General features: G+C 35.1%; 1 protein-coding gene across 4 annotated transcripts in view; it reads right to left on the bottom strand.

The window, feature by feature from the left end:
* FBXL5 (F-box and leucine rich repeat protein 5) overlaps window positions 1-20,169 on the bottom strand; it is a 46,515-nt gene that overhangs the window by 3,134 nt on the left and 23,212 nt on the right. For all 4 annotated transcript variants that reach the window (XM_023206935.1, XM_023206936.1, XM_023206933.1 and 1 more), the window contains exons 5-10: window positions 18,449-18,631; window positions 13,399-13,524; window positions 10,660-10,808; window positions 9,642-9,724; window positions 8,028-8,753; window positions 4,062-4,210 (exon numbers count right to left, since the gene is read on the bottom strand). In XM_023206935.1, the coding sequence (XP_023062703.1) occupies window positions 4,062-4,210; window positions 8,028-8,753; window positions 9,642-9,724; window positions 10,660-10,808; window positions 13,399-13,524; window positions 18,449-18,631 (1,416 nt within the window). The remainder of the gene's footprint in view (window positions 1-4,061; window positions 4,211-8,027; window positions 8,754-9,641; window positions 9,725-10,659; window positions 10,809-13,398; window positions 13,525-18,448; window positions 18,632-20,169) is intronic.

Genomic DNA, 20,169 nt, shown 5'->3' with positions numbered 1-20,169 from the left:
ATTATGCTAAATTTCAACAGTAGCCTGAGAAAAATCATACGCCATGCCTGCAAGCAATAGAAGTGAAGTATGCAACTGGTTTTCAAAGGATAAAGTAAAAAGACTCAAAGGAGCAAACAGATCAAAAAAGCTATTCTCCTAGAGATTCAGATCTAACCTGACACGACACAGTTTTTCCCCATCCTCCCCAAAAGATGTAGGGTCCACATGCTCAGTTTCCACCCTAGCTACCTGGGTCATTTTGCTCTTGAAGTCTAAGGGATGATTGCAGAGATAATGGGTGAAGAAAAATGTAGGAATAAAAGTTCTTACCCTGTATTAGGTAAAAAGCACAAACCTACTGTCAGCATCTCCTTATTTATCACAAAACAAAGCTCTTGCTTATATTCAGGTAAAATGTGCCCACTCACTGAGTAGGCATATTTTACATGAATATAAGCAAGAACTCTGAATACATTCTAAGTTCACTAGAATTGAGTTTCAGTGAGATTCTAAGTGTACAGAGTAAAGAGAGAGAATTAATATATTGTTTTCAAATTTGAAAGCAGAATCTGTTTAAAGAAGCCTATAGGAACTTAATCAGTAACTGTAATATTAAATGACTCAAAACTACAATCCTTTGATAAGGTTAATAACAGAGTAGTTACTGGTATTTGATTCCAATAATCATGAAAGTGACTGTATCCATTAAAGGATTTGCTGAAGGCCTGAGTCAAATCAAAAATGAAGACAAGTACTGTTTTAAATTCAGTATCACATTGTAGAAACAGGAGACTAGCACCTTCCAAAGCATGGAAAGTATAAGCAACATCAACAATAAAATCCTTAAAGTAACACAGAAGGACTGTTCAGAAAAGTGAATAAATGGACAACAGAATAAATGGACAACAGAAAAGGTGAGGGAGCATTAGAAAGAAATATGACTAAGATATAATGGATTGCCAGGTAGACAGCTATGCTTTAATAGACAAAGACAATTCACAAGGTAGTTCCCTTTAAATATTTGACTTATCACCAGCAAACTTCCATCTCACTGTAGGACAGAGAACCCAAATGGTTAAGATATATAAAGCCTAAATTACATTAAAGAATGATAAAGAAAATAGAAAAATATAATTGAATAATCATTAAAATATTTAAATGCATGGTAAGGAATAATCTTATAAGAAAGCATTTTTAAGTATCAGATGATAGGAAGTATAAGGTTAGCTATGATTTCTCCAGATTTTTATTACTGAATAACTTGTTTTCACTGGGTTCTAAGTATATTACTTATGCTGTATATCTGCACTTACCTTCACTTACCTTTAATTCCTCTTTAACTTAAATTAGAAACATAAAAGAGCACATCATCTGAGACTGTGTCACCTCCAAAACTATGAGCTAATCTATCTTAATTTATAAATTATACACACATTGAAATGCAAATCAGTAAAAAAGTTTGTGTCATTGTTCATATGTTCTTCACAGCTCTACAACTATGCTATTCCATTTAACACTTCTTAAATGTTAAAAAAAAAATTTTAATGTTATGGATAAGAAGACTTTTATATTCAAATCTTATCAAATAAATTTAAAAGTCATAAAGAATCATTCAGAAGAATCTAGATTTGCATTTTATATCAAGACACTTTATGTACAGTGTCTTGCTCAAGGTAGTTACTGCTTGAATATACGATAACTAACTTATCATCTCCAAAATCTCTGCTAGTGCATTCTGCTTTACTTATCATATATTACTTAATGACTAATGTTTATTAGTATTTACTTCTTTTATATTTAGTAATCTGATAGTTAACTATATACGTTTTCTTTTAAAAAATGTATTTTTAGTTAAATGTTACTTTCAAATATTGGAAATATAATTTGTCACCTAAATACATTTCTCCATTGCTCTAATACCACGTATTAAAACACACTGACTACTTTCAGAAATAATAAAAAATAGTAACAAGGAGGACCCTGAGCATTCACTAGATATCTACTATACATGCTGAGCTGTTTTGAAAGATACTGGAACAAGTGTCATCTTGCAAAACTGGATACAACACAACTTCATTCTAACACTTTCTAGGTTGTCCACATATCTTTTTAAGGAAAAGACTATAGGAGAGCATTGCTTTAAGAACAACCTATGTGGAACTCAGACACAAGTTATATAACAAGTCACCCTGTAAATTTTAAAGGCTTTCCATTCCCCCAAATCATGCTTCAATAAGCTATAAAAGGAGAGTTAATATTGGATTATACAAGCACTGCAATTTCCTTTCAAATCTTTCAAAGTCAGATATCTTCATTACAATTCATTTATTTTAAAAAATCAATCATTTATCCAAAAAAACTTTTACATTCAACAAAAGGAATATAGTAGCTCCTCTGAAACTACATATTCAAAACAAGTTTAGAGGAAATGCATAAGGACAAAGTGCAGAAGACTTTAAGTATTTCATTTTATCCCATCATCTAAATTATTTCAAAGTTTAAAAACATACAAACATAAAACAAGTAAGCATAAAAACAAACTGAAACCCAGTCCTCTCCCTCTACCCAAAAACATCTATGTACCCAAAAATAAATGATGAATTTGATACTGAGATTTATTCCAAAGCATAACCTATGCTCAAATCCGTATTAAAAATTCAAGTGCAACATGCAAATAAAATTTTTTCTGATAAAAAAATAATTGCTTATTAATTACTCTTGATAATACGTCCTATAAGTCTCAGAAAGTATAGCACTAAACCTACAATGAAATAACTTTATGTTAACAAAACTCCCATCTCAAATCCACAGCGTCCCCAAAAGTAACAGCTTCACTGCATCAATCACTTTGTCTTCATAGGCTTAGCACGTTGCAACTACGGTGACATTCACTTTAACCAACTACGATGACATTCCCTTTGGCCATTCCTTGATTAGACACAGAAGGCAACAGAAAACAAGAAATGTCCAACTTAGTGTTGATATATCAAGAACATGGGAGGTCATCTCCTGTATAACAATGTGATTCCAGAAGTAAGACAGCTGCAATCTTCAGTTTCCTCTTATATATTTTAAGGAAAATCTAATCTCGAGAAATAGCAGATTTGTTCATTTCTCCACTTTCTGGTATGTCATTACTCCCACTGGTCTTCCTGACTCCTGTCAATTGTTCTGCCTGAGAAAAATTTTGTTGATTTTCCTGCCATCTTAAGGTGAATTGGGCACTCAAAAATAATAGGGTGTAGTATAAAAAGACAGGTACACAGTAGTCTGAGCCACTTAAAATGTTCTCCAGTTATAAATACAGGAGGTTGATTTGCTTATTAATAACAGAAGAGCAGCTTTTTATGCTTCTGGGAAATTCAATCTCGATCAGTGACTATCAAATGTGCAAAAAGGCACTGAACATACTTTGAAAAAGCATGTTCAATAAGCCCACTGTAGGGTAGAATATGTTTAAAAGAACAAAATCAAGAAATAGTTCTCGTGATTTTTGAAAGTAGGTTCAGGAATCAATTTCCAAAACACTATAGGAATTCTAATCATGTCTAAAGCATCTCAGCCTCTTCTCAATACTACAACTCCCCTCAATCTTCAGTAGGAGTTGACATCAGATCCAGAAACTCTGGAAGTCCACGTTACTAAAGTCCTCATTTTTCTACATTTGATAAAGCCGTCTTACAAGAAAAATGAGTCTATTATCCCTAAGAAAGCAGTATATCTAGAACATAAATAGTTCTAAATTCTCAGTGAGCACTACAAAACTCTAGAGGAATATCCAAAACTTTAAAACAAGAATTTTAGTACTTCTATTAAGTTACCATTTTTGATTACACTATTACACGCCTCAAAAGTCTGACACAATGGATATTTTGAATATACATCTGCAAGAAAAACTTACCTTTCAAGATATTAATTAATGAAAATGTAATTTTGAAATTTTATAAAATTTAACTAAATCTGAAAGTAAGACAGTCTGGTAATCAGAAATCTAGAAAACTAAATGGAAAAATTATTAGAACTGCTAAAAAATTTTAAATTAATTCCTTCAAAATTATTGCATTGTTAAAAGGCATTACCGTTAATGTTGTCACAGTAGTAAAAGTATTCATCATTCAGAGAAGGACATGCTGAAACCAAATCCTGCAGGCCTGCACCAGTTATAGTAAGACAACCAGAGAGATTAAGGTGCTCCAAATAAGGCAGCCCTCCTCCCAGAGTCAAAACCCTGTAAGAAAAATAATTTGACAGTTAAAAGATATCCACCTAAAAAACGTTTGTATTCCTATGGTCCACTGAACCACTATTATACATACTTTTCAATATGGTAATGAGAAAATGTAAGAATTTCTGCAAAACACTGATAACTAATCTCATCCTTAAGCAGAAATACATTTAATTAAGAAAATGTTCAACATTTTTCTAATGACATTCAATAAAGAAATCTATAAAACTGTTCTTTATAAGAACATCATGGTAACTTAATTCTTAGAGGAAGTACTGAACCCTGGAGTTGTAATGTTCATTCTCCTACCCAACTGTATTAGTAAGTAAAAATTATCAAGAAAATTACTGAAGCTTAAAACCTAATGAGCAGTTGGGCAGTTTCTAAAAAAAAAAAAAAAAAGTATAGATACACCTAGCATACGACCCAGCAATTCCTGTCCTAGGTATATACCCAAGAGAATTAAAACCATACGTTTACACAAAAACTTGCACATGAATGTTCATAGCAGCATTATTCATAACACTTAGAAAGTGAAAACTCAAATGTCCATTAATTAATAAATGGAGAAATAAAATGTGGTATATCCATACAATTAAATGATCTGCAGCCACAAAGTACTGACACATAGTATAACAAGCATAAACCTTGAACACATAAACCTAATTTTAAAAAGCCAGATACTAAAGGCCACATATTGAATGATTCCATTAATATTATCATTCTAGAATAGGTAAATCCACATAGACACAAAGTCGATTCATGGTTATCAGAGGCTGGGGAAAGGGGGAGTGAGAAGTGACTACTAATAAGTATGGGGTTCTTTTTGGGATGATGAAAATGTTTTGAATTAGTCTGTGGTGGATGGTTGAACAACCCTGTAAATATACTAAAAAATCACTGAATTAATTGTATACTTTTAAAAAGCAGTAAATTTTATGGTATGTTAATTACATTTCAATAAAAAATAAAACCTAATGGCACACCTAGAAGAATAAAAGCAGTATTTACATAAAGAGGATAAAATTAAAAGGTGGCTTCTTGTATTTGGATGTTCGGATCTCTGCGAAGGCCAGAGAAGTTTTCCTTGATTATTCCCTCAAATATGTTTTCCCAACTTTTATAATTCTATTCTTCCTTGGGAACACCAATTATTCTTAGGTTTGGTCATTTAACATAATCCCAAACTTCTTAGAGGCTTCGCTCATTTTTTTTTTTTAATTCTTTTTTCTTTGTCGGGTTGGGTTAATTTGAAAACCTTCTCTTCAACTTCTGAAGTTCTTTCATTTGTTCAATTCTATTGTTGAGACTTTCCAGTGCATTTTGCATTTCTCTAAGTGTGTCCTTCATTTCCAGACGTTGAGATTGTTTTTTATTTATGCTATAAATTTCTCTGGAGATTTTTCCATTCATATCCTATAACTTTTGTTTTTTTTTTTTTTATTTCTTTAAGTTTGTATTCACCTTTCTCTGGTGCCTCTTTGAGTAGCTTAGTAATTGACCTTCTGATTTCCTCTTTGTGGCAATTCAGAGATTTCTTCTTCATTTGGATCCACTGCTGGTGAACTAGTGTGTTCCTTTGGGGGTGTTAAACAACCTTGTTTTGTCATATTACCAGAATTGTTTTTCTGGTTCCTTCTCATTGGGGTAGACTAGGTCAGAGGGAAGATCTAGCTCAAGGGCTATTATTCAGATTCTTTTGTCCCACAAGGGTGCTCCCTTGATGTGGTGCTCTTCCCACTTCCCCTAGGGATGGGGCTTCCTGAGAGCCAAACTGCCATAATTGTTATTTCTTTTCTGGGTCTAGCCACCCAGCAGAGCTGCTGGACTCCAGGCTGGTACTGGGGAGTGTCTGTGATAAGTCCTGTGATGTGATCTGTCTTCAGGTCTCTCAGCCATGGGTACCAGCACTTGCTCCAGTGGAGATAGGACAGGAGTGAAGTGGACTCTGTGAAGGTCCTTGTGTGTAGTTTTGTTTAGTGTGTTGGTTGGCCTCCAGCCAGGAGGTGCCGATTTCAAGAAAGTATCAGCTGTAGTACTTCAGGGAGGGTACAAGTTTGCCCTGGGGTCACCTGCTTTTAAAAAGTGTGCTCCCTTCTAGTGTTTTCCAAAACCTTATACTAGAAGAGTTTCTAAATACTTTGAAAGCAAAAAAAAACCTTGAAATCAATTAATTATATAAAATTTTAATAAGTTCTGGGTTATTTTTTAAAACATCCTAAAAAACTAAAAGATAAGAAAACTGCCACTGGTCAGAAGTCATTGCGGCTCTGAGAGGTCACATGTATTACTTCATTCTTTGAAAAAAAAAAACACAAAAACTGGTCATATTGAAAATGCAAACTGAACAGAGTTATAAATAAATTTTAAAAAGGTATGATGGTAGTGAAAACATGACGATGAAAAATGAATTACTAGGTTTTAAATTGAACTAAAAATTGCTTTTACTTCCTAAAATCAAGTTGCATTCAAAAACAAAATCATATTACAGTTAGGAATACATACATACTTGTAATAAAATTATTTTAAAGAATAAAAATCAGAATAATGTTATCTTTATTTTTTAAAACTACAACACATGCACTTGGATTTGAGAAAACTGAAAATTAATGAAATGATTCACAGCAGTCAAAGCACAGTTATACCAGTTACCTCAGGGAAAACACTTTTGGTTACTGTATATGACTTATGAAAAACTTTTATAATAATTTCATATTAAGTATATTTTATAATGGTAGGGGGTATTAAGTTTTATGCTGGTAGAATTTTTCATTATAAAATATTTGACATCCCATTATCAAAGAAAAACATGCATCCAATTTCCAAAGGCTCCTATCAAAGATAATCGCTTACTGCACATCAGCTTCCACTTACTGAAAATCTATTCTGTATCATTGTTAGATGCCTTATATGTATTCCTCTTACATAAGTCTCAAAGTATAAGGTTAAGTATTGTACACAAAGCCAGTTATACAGAAAAAAGCAAGATCAATCTACATCAAGTCTGCCATGCCCCCAAGTCAGTGCACCATGGTATTTTCTCCAACAGCGCATAAGAGTAACCTAACACATCTTGAAGTGGGTCCTATAAAACATATAGAACCTAGCTGCTGAAAAGAGCTACCTGTCTAGGCTGATATATGTGTCACCTCCAGCCCTTCTTTCCTCTAGGAGGTTAAAAAACAAACAAAAAAAGTCGATTTAATCTGCTCAAGATCATGCTTACCAAAAAAAACAGAAAAGAAAATGCAGAATTTCTTCCACATGTTCTCCTTATGACTTAAAAAAGCAACAGAAGGTAAGTTGATCATGATCAAAGACCAAAATTTCTAAACTCTAGCTACATATGAAACTGTAGCTCAGCTTTGGCTTTTGTAAACAATTGACAGCCATGTAGTTGGACTAAATGACTTCCATAGACAGCCTACATTTTCCAAAATCCTTGATATAAAACTATAACATACAGAAATAATACACAGCAACAGAACATGCATATTTTCTTGTTACATGTTCTTGAGAGTAAAAATTGTACCTTATTCATCCACTAAAGTACCTTAAAATATGATGTAGCCATTTACTATTTATTAAACTTTCAAATTTATGTTCTTCCATATATCACAATGGATTTGAACTGACAGAAATGAAACTTCATACTAATAACAGAAATTACATTGGTCCAACACTGAAGTAGGGCAGATCTTGGTTAATCCTTTTTGCTTAAGTAAATCAACTGCAAAGAATGACTCAGATCAAAATTTTTATATTCCATTTGGAAATGAGAACACGTCTATTTCTTAATTTTCTGGAATTTATAACTCACCTGAGACCATGGTCTGTGATCTGATAACATCCAGATAAACTGAGAAACAGAAGTACACGTCCAGTCTCTTGATCAGATTTTTCACTCCCAAAGTAAATTAAGTCTTTTCCGCTAGGCAATCTAGTCCTTGATGCTTTTCTACACATTGCAGAAGATTCTGGGAGTGCTGACATAGTTCTTAAAGCTGTTCCTGTACAACAAAATGAGTGACCACAATACGCAAAAGCTGGAGAAGCACAATGCTGCTGCCAACAGACACTAGTCCTTAGTCCAACAATGTCCTTACTATAACAACCAGATGTGGAACAACTAAAGTTGGATGCTGTTTCCATTACACAAAGACTTTCAACATTTCTATGTTTCCATTCCACAGTATCTTCAATATCAGCCAAATCTTCAGCATCTAACATCCACACATAAGGAGAAGTGAAATTCTCAGAAGAAACAGGCTTAGTCCAGGGGTGTTCATTATCTATTTCTTCTCCAATGCCCTTGTTAGTTAAATCGTGCAAACAGGCATACTGCTTGGTGGACTGCATGGTAATGTCTTTATTTTTCCATGTAGTTGAAGTAATTTTGCTCGTAGATGTTTTCAAAAAGCCACTTTGATGAGATGTCAGAATTCCAAGAGCTCTGGAAATCTTCTCTAGGGCCACATCTGTGATTTTCTCACAACCAGACAGATCAAGATGCCGAAGACTCTGGCAGCAACCAAGCCAAGACCAACTATAATTAAAAGACAAGACTATTAATGAATATTATTAAATTTTTCAAAAGCATTTGACTATCTGTATGTGATGAAAACTAGAAGAAAGATTTTACATCTAATATAATCACTTAAGTATTTACTGAATATCTATTGTTAACATACTATTCTTAATGCTAGGGATACAAAACCTCAATGAGAGTAATTAGGAAGTCAGAGTATTCCGAACTTAACAGAAGGGTAGGATGTGAGAGGGGTAAGGATGGGAAGACTTAAGTTTATTGCCCTAAAAGTAATCAGCAGAAGTAAGGGTGCAAACACATAAAAGAAAGAGAATAATAACTAATGGTTAATAAGGAAGATCCGTAAGAAACAATCTCTAGGAAGATGGAGCATTAGCTTTAACCAGAGAAGAGTATACCTCTTCCTCTGCAGCAGGAAAAAAGGTGCTGATATAAATGGTTGGCTGGGAAAGGAGTGAGCAAGAATACAGAGAATTGGTGGTCAAAGAGATATACTCTGGGAAGGAGGTGGCTTGAAGAAAGTTATACTATTTCAGAGTAACTGTGAAGAATCTAACAGGGAGCTTTGCCAAATGGCACTTAGAGCCCAACTAAAACTAAAATGTCTTAAAAACATATAATACCAATCTACATGGTTGCACAGCAGGGCTCAAGGGCCTAGACAAAACATAGGACTATAGAGATTGCAAGATGATACAGATGGAATTTTTGGATCAGCTGGGACCTATGAACAAGAGGTGAAGAACTGGAGGGTGCTATCAAATTATAGTCAGACATGACTGATATTTGACAGTAAAAAATAATAGTATGATTAAACTGCAATTATATAAATGAAACTTTATAAAAAAGTTTTTCATTATACTTAAATTGTTTAAAATAACTAACCTGTCAAATGCAGAATCTGAAATGTCAGTCTGGGTAAGATCCAGATGCTCCAGGTTCGGACAAAGCTCTAAAATCTGCCTAACCTAAGAGGGAAAAAATTGTCACCGTGAAGACCTGCAGAACTTCAGTTAGCTAAGTAACAGATGACTATTAGTAAACATAATCTAGTTCACATACTTTCGTGAATATAAAAAAAAAAAAAAAAAAACACTTGAATAGAGTACAAAAAAAAATTCTGGGCTCAAATCCCTGACAATCTTTTTGTTTTTTGTTTGTTTGTTTTTTTTGAGACAGAGTCTCACTCTGTCGCCCAAGCTGGAGGGCAGCGGCAGGATCTCGGCTCACTGCAACCTCCGCCTTCCAGGTTCAAGCAATTCCTCTGCCTCAGCCTCCTGAGTAGCTGAGACCACAGGTGTGCGCCACTGCACCCGGCTAATTTTTGTATTTTTAGTAGAAATGGGGTTTCACCATAGTGGCCAGGCTGGTCTTGAACTCCTGACCTTGTGATCCGCCCACCTCAGCCTCCCAAAGTGCTAGGATTACAGGCATGAGCCACTGCATCCACTCAAGAATCTGTTTTAGCAGTTATGAGACTAAACCAAGAAATTTACATGTTTAAGGAACACTCAAGATTCTGATGTAGGAAGTCGTAAGATCTACTTTTATAAAACAGTGATTTCATCTCATTTGCCCATCTTACCATGTCTTATATATTATTTAAAAAATCACATAAAACGGCTTTATCACTTAACATCTGTGAAACTGAATAAAATGTTTAACCTCTTCTGGTCAGTTTCCTCATCTATAACATATAGGTAATGATAATTATGCTACAAAGATTGTTGTGAGAACCGCAATGAAATAATAAGTAACCTAGCAGTGTATGCCTACCCATAGGAAGGCACTCGATAATCATTTTTGGGGTTTGTTTGTCCTTAATTAAACTCAGGAATGAGCAAACCAAAGTCTTATCATGCGATTTTTCTTAATACCCAAACTAGTGTTAATTTAAACATACCATTTTGCTGGAAACTGCAGAGCTGTATGCTAATACTAAGGTTTTTACAGAAGTACCAACATATGGTAGAACGTTATGAATTAAGCCATGGAGTAAACGTTTTTCCATTTGTGCAATGCTGATAGCAATCGATTCCTCCGGAGACTCTTCTGTAACATGAATTAAAAAGTCTAAGAACTTGATAAACTGATAATAATTAAGCTACTCAAGGACTCACCAAATTGTTAAATATGAAATACTTTGTGCTATCCTTATACTTTCTTATGTAAATAATCCCATTTTTTAGGCAATGAGAAAGTTTCGGAAAAAAATGTGGAAACTAAAAAGAACAGTAAAAGTTTTCAAAAGAAAAGAAAATGATATCAAAAGAAAAATGATCCATAGTAAAACGTACTATCATTGATTCCACATAACTAAAAAGGACACAAAGCTAGAAAAGATTTGAAACTCAACTAAATTAGCCTGATCATAATGAATCAAGCAAAAGAAGGTAGTTTAGAATTTCTAAGAAGTTAAAAATGACATGGCTTTTGGTTTTACTTAATAACTTCTGTAAAGCTTGGATGTTTACAACAGAATGTACTACTGTAACATCCACCATGAAAACACTATAAACTCCAATTAGAAAAAAAGGAAAAAACACACTACACTAAAAATAGCGAATAACTGTATTGTATTGCCTGTCTCAGGATCCTATTGTTGTTATTCTTACCTAAAGACCAATTTGAATGTCTTTAAACATAAAACGATTTAACAGAATAAGTTAAGGAAGTCTCATTTAAAACAAAACTAAGTATAGCAGACAAAAGGATATAAACTAAAAGAATTTGTTACTCATGGTTCCTTGTTTAGATATTATCCTAAATTCGTCCATTAGCCAGACACAGACACACACAAACACACACACAGGAAGATAAAATATAAGGAGATAAAAATTAGTTTGGCCCTCACTATCTAAATGTACACTATTTACTATGAAATTTTTAAATTTTTAATTTTTTATTGATATAAAATAATTATACATATTTTGGGGGTACATGTGATACTTTGGTACCTGTATACAATGTGTGATGATCAAATCAAGGTAATTGGAACTGTGAAATCTTTTTTAGGAAAGCTAAACATTCAATGAAAAACTGTAACTTCTTAGGATAAGTAAAGACAAGGCAGCTAAACTGAAAAAAAGCACTAAAGTAAATAGCAGTTTAGTCTTTAATAATCAACAGATATATTATCTAAAAAGGCTCAATCTTTATACCCTTAACTTTTCTTGATATCAAGGAAATTGACAGTCTTTGCTCTACCTTCAAGTATTGAGACAAATATACTGAATTTGTTAGAATCTTCAAAATTCTTGCCACAGGTATTATGAATTAATTTCCTAGAATGAATAAACTGAGACTTCCTTAAGTTGACATCTAAGCAAATATCTCATCTCCTTCAGGTCTTTACTCAAATTTCCCAAAGGACCTTAACTAATCACTCAATGTAAAACTGCAATTTTAAATTCTTCTTGGCATGTTTTCCTTGTTTTATTTTTCTCCACAACACTTGTCACCATCTAATACAGAATATATTTTACCTGTATTTATTGTCTGCCTCCTGTCTCTAAATTTTAAGCTCAACAAGGGCCAGTTTTTTCTTTTTTTTCCATTTTGTTCACCATTAGATCCTTCATACCTAAAACAATGCCTGCCACAGGTAAGCACATTGACAAATCTATCATAACTAGAATAGACCTTTTCCTTATATAGGACATTTTGAATCTTTATATCAAAATGTGGCGCATCTGCTTTTCATAAAAATAAACTACTTTAGCTGCTGATATAACAATCTTTATACTTACACTGTTACTTTCCATGTTTCTTTTTTCCACATTTAGTTCTTTTGCCAGACCAAATTACTTTAAGCAGGTAACTTTATAAATAAAATTTCCTATAGTTTCAGTTTTACCAACTAGAAGAATGTCTCATCTGTTCATTTTTTACTATTTTACCATCTTTTAGTAATTATTATCTAGAATATCCAAGACAGAATTTGTCTTCCTCCTCACACTTTCAAATAGCATCTCTCTGCACAAGTATGACAGCATTTTTCTATCACGTACCTTAAATTAAAAATTGTATGTTTTCTAAATCCTCTCTCTTTTGTGAATTCTTTGGAGTGGCGATTAGGTCTTATTCACCCTTGAACTCTCCCACAGTGTTTAACGAACGGCTATATTAGTTTTTGTAATCCCTTACCATTTACAAAGAATATTTATGTATATTACCTCTTAATTCTACAATAACCTTATTAGGCAAATATTAAGACTATTTACAAATGAGTAAGTCAACTCAACAGTTTCATCCTATTTCCCTCAAGCCACATATGACTCAATAGATGCTGCACAACTGATCACTTGAAGTGGCGCTAAAATCACATTGTAAACTATAAAGCACTATAATAAATGTACATTATTTCCATAAGAAAAAAGGTACCATCTTCTGGTTTTTTATTTTAACATAAAAACAAGAGAAATAATCCTATGCACTCTTTAAAGTACTTCAAACAATTAAGTTAAAATGTTATTATTATTCCTTGAAATTTTAAAAAGTAGTAGGCGTAGAAACACCAGTTTCTTTAGAAAACACAAAATACATAAATCTAATACCTAATTATTGGTACTTATTAACTATAAGTACTTAATATATAATTATTAAAACACTATGTAATAATTTTAATTTCAAACAAGCTTACCAGATTCATCTATGTCAGCATCTTCATCCCACTCATGAAAAGCACGACTTTCATCTTTCCTATTTTTCACCCATTCTTCATCAGGTTCAGTATCAAGTTCAGTTGCAGGACCACTATACCAGTCACCTACATGATGAATAAACAAGTAAAAGGATGAAAATAATATCAGATTGCCTGCAATAATGGAAAACTAAGCTATTTACAATAAAAATCTCTACACAGAGACAATATCTGAGCCCTAGGCAATAAGCAATTTTTTTTTAATACTTTAAGTTCTACAGCACATGTGCACAACGTGCAGGTTTGTTACATAAGTATATATGTGCCATGCTGGTTTGCTGCACCCATCAACTCATCATTTACATTAGGTATTTCTCCTAATGCTATCCCTGCCCCAGCCCCCCCCCCCCCAACAGGACCTAGTACATGACATTCCCCGCCCTGTGTCCAAGTGTTCTCTTTGTTCAGTTCCCACCTATGAGTGAGAACATGCACTGCTTGGTTTTCTGTCCCTGTGATAGTTTGCTAAGACTGACGGTTTCCAGCTTCGTCCATGTCTCTGCAAAGAATATGAACTCATCCTTTTCTATGGCTGCACAGTATTCCATGGTGTATGTGTGCCACATTTTCTTAATCCAGTCTATCACTGATGGACATTTGGATTGGTTCCAAGTCTTTGCTATTGTGAATAGGGCCACAATAAACATACGTGTGCATATGTCTTTATAGTAGCATGATTTATAATCTTTTGGGTATATACCCAGTAATGGGATCGCTGGGTCAAACGGTATTTCTAGTTCTAGATCCTTGAGGAATCGCCATACTATCTTCCACAAGTTGAACTAATTTACACTCCCACCAACAGTGTAAAAGTGTTCCTATTTCTCCACATCCTCTCCAGCATCTGTTGTTTCCTGACTTTTTAATGATCACCATTCTAACTGGTGTGAAATGGTATCTCATTGTGGTTTTGATTTGCATTTCTCTGATGACCAGTGATGATGAGCATTTTCTCATGTGTCTGCTGGCTGCATAAATCCACTTGTTTGTGTCCTCTTTTATTTTGTTGAGCAGTGGTTTGTAGTTCTCCTTGAAGAGGTCCTTCACATCCCCTTTTAAGTTTTATTCCTAGGTATTTTATTCTTTGTGTAGCAATTGTGAATGAGAGTTCACTCATGATTTGGTTCTCTGTTTGTCCATTATTGGTATACAGGAATGCTTGTGATTTCCACACATTGATTTTGTATCCTGAGATTTTGCTGAAGTTGCTTATCTGTTTAAGGAGATTTTGGGCTGAGGCGATGGGGTTTTCTAAATAAACAATCATGTCACCTACAAACAGAGACAATCTGACTTCCTCTTTTCCTAATTGAATACCCTTTATTTCTTTCTCTTGCCTGATTGCCTTGGCCAGAACTTCCAACATTAAGTTGAATAGGAGTGGTGAGAGAGGGCTTCCTTGTCTTGTGCCGGTTTTCAAAGGGAATGCTTCCAATTTTTGCCCAGGCAATGGGCAATTTTTTAGAAATATTTAATTGTGGTTAAAAAAAAGTTACACTGAAATAAGCAAAGGATTCCATTTCAGACATACTGAAAAGAACTATGACAGGTAGCTTCAATTAACAATAATAATCAATTAACCAATAGTTCATATTTTCCCGAAGTAAATCCTTCTCTTTCGAACTATGGAAACAGAACAATAACTACAAAAATGCTTAGAGTCTGCTATGTACCTGCTATGTATCCTACCCTCTATACAGAAAGTTTTTCAATTTTATCTTTTATAGAAATAAGCTTAATGATTATCAAGTCCCGCATAAAATTTTAGAAATCACAACGAGCAAACACTCTCCCCTGCTGTTGTTTCACACTGGTTCCTACAATAGCCTCATTATGATAAAAGTTAATAAATAAAAGGAAGCAGGACTGTCTACTCTGTAGTCAACCAGTAGTCAGAAGTAGATGGGAACAGAAGCAAAGGGAAAGATTAATGTAAAGCTAAACTATAAATTTATAGATCCTGGAGAATGTACTGCAACTAAATTATATGATCATGAAATGACAGATTATGCAGAATCAGTTTACTGAACTCATTTTTTTGGAGACAGAGTCTCACTCTGTTGCCCAGGCTGGAGTGCAATGGCACAGTCTCGGCTCACTGCAACCTCTGCCTCCTGGACTCAAGTGATTCTTGTGCCTCAGCCTCCCAAGTAGCTGGGATAACAGGAATACACTTCCACGCCTGTTTTTTTTTTTTTTTTTTTGTATTTTAGTAGACACTGGGTTTCACCTTGTTGCCCAGGTTGGTCCCGAACTCCTGAGCTCAGGCAATCTGCCTGCCTTGGCCTGCCAAAGTGCTAGGAGATTACAGGCATGAGCCACCATGCCCAGCCAATTTACTGAACTCTTTATATCTAAATTAAAGTTTCTCAACCTTGACACTACTGACATTTTGGGCTGGGTAATTGTTTTTGGAAGCTGTCCTGTGGATTACAGGGTGCTTAGCAACAACCCTGGCCTCTACCCAGTAGATGCTAGTATGATACCCAAAGATGGGGCAAACAAAAATGCTTCCACATATTTTAAATATCCCCTGGAAGGGGGAAAAATCAATTTGATTGAGAACCACTCAAAGCACATACTAGAAATAAATAAAATCCAATTTCTACTGGTTCTTTTTTTTTTTTTTTATTTTTTTAAGACAGAGTCTTCCCTCTGTCACCCAGATTGCGTGATCATGGTTCACTGCAGCCTTGACTTCCCATGCTCAAATGATCCTCCCTCCCACCTTAGCCTCTCAAGTAACTGGGATTACAGGCATGTACCACCATGTCTGGCTAATTTTTTTTATTTTTGTTAAATTTTTTTTTTGAGACGGAGTCTCACTGTGTTGCCCAGGCTGGAGTGCAATGGCACATCTCAGCTCACCGCAACCTCTGCCTCCCGGGTTCAAGCAATTCTCCCTGCCTCAGCCTCCTGAGTTGCTGGGATTACAGGTGCCTGCTACCACGCCTGGCTAATTTTTGTATTTTTAGGAGAGACAGGGTTTCGCCATGTTGGCCAGGCTGGTCTCGAACTCCTGACCTCAGGTGATCCGCCCACCTCAATCTCCCAAAGTGCTGGGATTACAGGCGTGAGCCACTGTGCCCAGGCATTTTTTTTATTTTTTTAGTAGAGCCCAGGCTTATTGGAATTTTTTGTTTAAACATATTAAAAACAGAAAAAAGCAGTATATTTGAGATTTAGGTGAATTCATGAAAGTTAGCACAGCATTATCACATTTGACATTCATATCAAATCATGACATAATTCTCAATAATTCTTAAGAATTAAAAATAGCCAGAGAAAATATTTTCTGCATCCATGTTTGCCTTGACGTTTTACTAAATATTTCATTATCTTACAACTAACAGAAAAAATTATCCCACATAACAACTCTAATTATTTAGATGATATAAGTCTACTTAATATTCCAAATAGCTTCATTCAAAAAAAAATCTGACAGCTTATTTTAAAAGTGCTATACGTGGCTGGGCACAGTGGCTCAAGCCTATAATCCCATCACTTTGGGAGAGTGGATCACCTGAGGTCAGGAGTTCAAGACCAGCCTGACCAACACGGTGAAACCCCGTCTCTAGTAAAAATACAAAAAAATTTGCCGGTCATGGTGGCAGGTGCCTGTAATCGCAGCTCTCGGGAGGCTGAGGCAAGAGAATCGCTTGAACCTGCGAGGTAGAGGTTGCAGTGATCCCGAGATCGTGCCACTGAGTTCCACCAGGCAAGAGTAAAACTCCGTCTCCAAAAAAAAAAAAAGTGCTATATGTTATTGTAATGAATAAAATTGCTTTTAAATCAGACTCACAATTTAAATCAGACATAAAGTCATAAACAGAAAACAATTTTTAAAAATTATGTGAATTTTGTTATTGTAATGAATAAAATTGCTTTTAAATCAGACTCACAATTTAAATCAGACATAAAGTCATAAACAGTAAACAATTTTTAAAAATTATGTGAATTTGAAAGCTAATATTCCCCTGGGCTGGGTACAGTGGCTCATGTCTGCAATTACAGCACTTTGGGAGGCCGACGCAGGTGGATCACTTGAGGTCAGGAGTTTGAGACCAGCCTGATCAACATGGTGAAACTCCATCTCTACTAAAAATACAAAATTAGCCAGGTTTGGTGGTACACGCCTATAATCCCAGCTACTTGGAAGGCTGAGGCAAGAGAATCGCTTGAACCTGGGAGTCAGAGGTTGCAGTGACCCAAGATCGCGCCATTGCACTCTTGCCTGGGCAACACAAGCAAAACTCTGCCTTAAAAAAAAAAAAAAAAAAACTCACCTAGCAGAAATTGTTTAATTCAGTGACAGAAAAAATGTATGCTATATTAGTTATATTTAACCCATAACTGCATTATATGTTGATGAAAAAAAAATTTTCTTTAACTGTTCACATGTGAAAGTAATTTACTATAATATTATATGAAACTGTGATTCAGAGAATGTGGCATTACCAATCAAATAAAGATAAGTCAAAGACAGAAACAGATTCACAATTATTTTGAGCCATCACCAAAATGGAGCCATAATGGTATATCACCCTTAAATTTTATAGAATTTATTCTGTATTTTTAAAATATTCATATTATTATTAAACATAATTATTTAAAGCAGTTTTGAAAGCATACTAATTTTATTTTTAACTTTTAATTCTGAAACAGTCAAAAGCAGAAAGAACTAGCATAATGAATCCCCTGTACCTATCACCTATCTTCAATAATTATCATTTTGTCAATCTTCTTGCATCCCCTGCCACAAATATATTTTCCTAATTTTTTTTTAATTACAGACACCATTATAATTTACCCATGAATTTCAGCATTGCTAGTTTCCCAAAAATATATATACCAAAAACACATCATCTAACTATAAAATCTACTTTTTGATGAATCTCTCTGAGTTTCCCTCCGTGGCGTTGCTGATTAATGTAAATAAATATTCATCTACAAAAATACATGAAAATATTTTTAAAACCCATTTACCTACCTCTGGCCCAATGAACAGGGTACAGATGTTTCCAAAGCGATCCAGCTTTTGTCAGCTGAGACCATTTCATGCTTACTTGACTGCATCGACATAACTCTTGAGGATTAAGATAGCTGAAAATTGACAGCATTACCTCAGGAGGAAGATGGGTTATACCTGTGGAGTGTTCTGACACCTCAGCTTCTGAAATAAAAAAGAAAAACTTTACCAGTAAAGGCTAAAGAGCAAATGCAATAAGAAATTACAATCACATTTCTATAAACAAAATCCAGTGCCTGAAGTCAATTCCTTCCTGCTTGCAAGATGTGAAAATGAAATAACATGTATTAGAGGTAACATGGGGATGTTAAACTTGTTAAGAACCAGTAGGGTTAAACTATCATGGCCCAAATCATACTTCATCAGTGGGAGCTACAATAATGAACACAGAATTAACTTCCTCTTACAAAGGCATCACAGAAAAAACAATACTCACTTTGTAGCATTAAGTAGCATCACTTGAAAAAGGAACCAAACAGGTTATACAGCTTTAAATCAACAAGTATAGAGTCAGCCAGATTGTGAGATCCCCAAGGCATTTTTAATGACACACACAAATCTCATGACCTTTTCCATTTATGCATTATGACTCCTGTCAATAATCTTTCTTGTATTCCCTCTTTGATTTTCACATTTCATACAAGAGGTCTGCGAAATCTGACTGCCTTAACCTAGAGGTGCTTTAAACTACTTCAATTATTTATGTCGCAGGTGACACGACAAAATGCAAATATTTCTGATGTTGTTTCACATTGATAAGGAATCTTTCGTCAGCAACTATTGCAGGAAGTACTTATGGATGTATAAACCTATTATTTCAGTAATAATTTCCAAAATAAAAATGAAAATGAGGTGTCGGCCGGGCGCGTTGGCTCAAGCCTGTAATCCCAGCACTTTGGGAGGCCAACATGGGCAGATCACGAGGTCAGGAGATCGAGACCATCCTGGCTAACAGAGTGAAACCCCGTCTCTACTAAAAAATACAAAAAACTAGCCAGGTGAGGTGGCGGGCGCCTGTAGTCCCAGCTATTCGGGAGGCTGAGGCAGGAGAATGGTGTAAACCCGGGAGGCGGAGCTTGCAGTGAGCCGAGATCCGGCCACTGCACTCCAGCCTGGGCGACAGAACGAGACTCCGTCTCGAAAGAAAGACAGACAGACAGAAAGAAAGAAAGACAGAAAGACAGAAAGAAAGAAAGAAAGAAAGAAAGAAAGAAAGAAAATGAGGTGCTACAATAAAAAATATAACAGACTCATCATTAAAGTCATATGAAGAATTTGAGTACTTTATATATCTGATTTGTTTCACAAAACAACTTAAATATAGAAATGCTATGATCGGCCGGGCGCGGTGGCTCAAGCCTGTAATCCCAGCACTTTGGGAGGCCGAGACGGGCGGATCACAAGGTCAGGAGATCGAGACCATCCTGGCTAACACGGTGAAACCCCGTCTCTACTAAAAAATACAAAAAAACTAGCCGGGCGAGGTGGTGGGCGCCTGTAGTCCCAGCTACTCGGGAGGCTGAGGCCGGAGAATGGCATAAACCCGGGAGGCTGAGCTTGCAGTGAGCTGAGATCCGGCCACTGCACTCCAGCCCGGGTGACAGAGCCAGACTCCGTCTCACAGGAAAAAAAAAAAAAAAAAGAAATGCTATGATCACATTCTTTAAACTACCACTTTTAAA

Source organism: Piliocolobus tephrosceles, chromosome 3 (assembly GCF_002776525.5).
Source record: "Piliocolobus tephrosceles isolate RC106 chromosome 3, ASM277652v3, whole genome shotgun sequence".
Classification (NCBI taxonomy): Eukaryota; Metazoa; Chordata; class Mammalia; order Primates; family Cercopithecidae; genus Piliocolobus; species Piliocolobus tephrosceles.
Note: the sequence above shows the minus strand (reverse complement) of the source record. Positions and strands in the feature narration are given on the sequence as shown.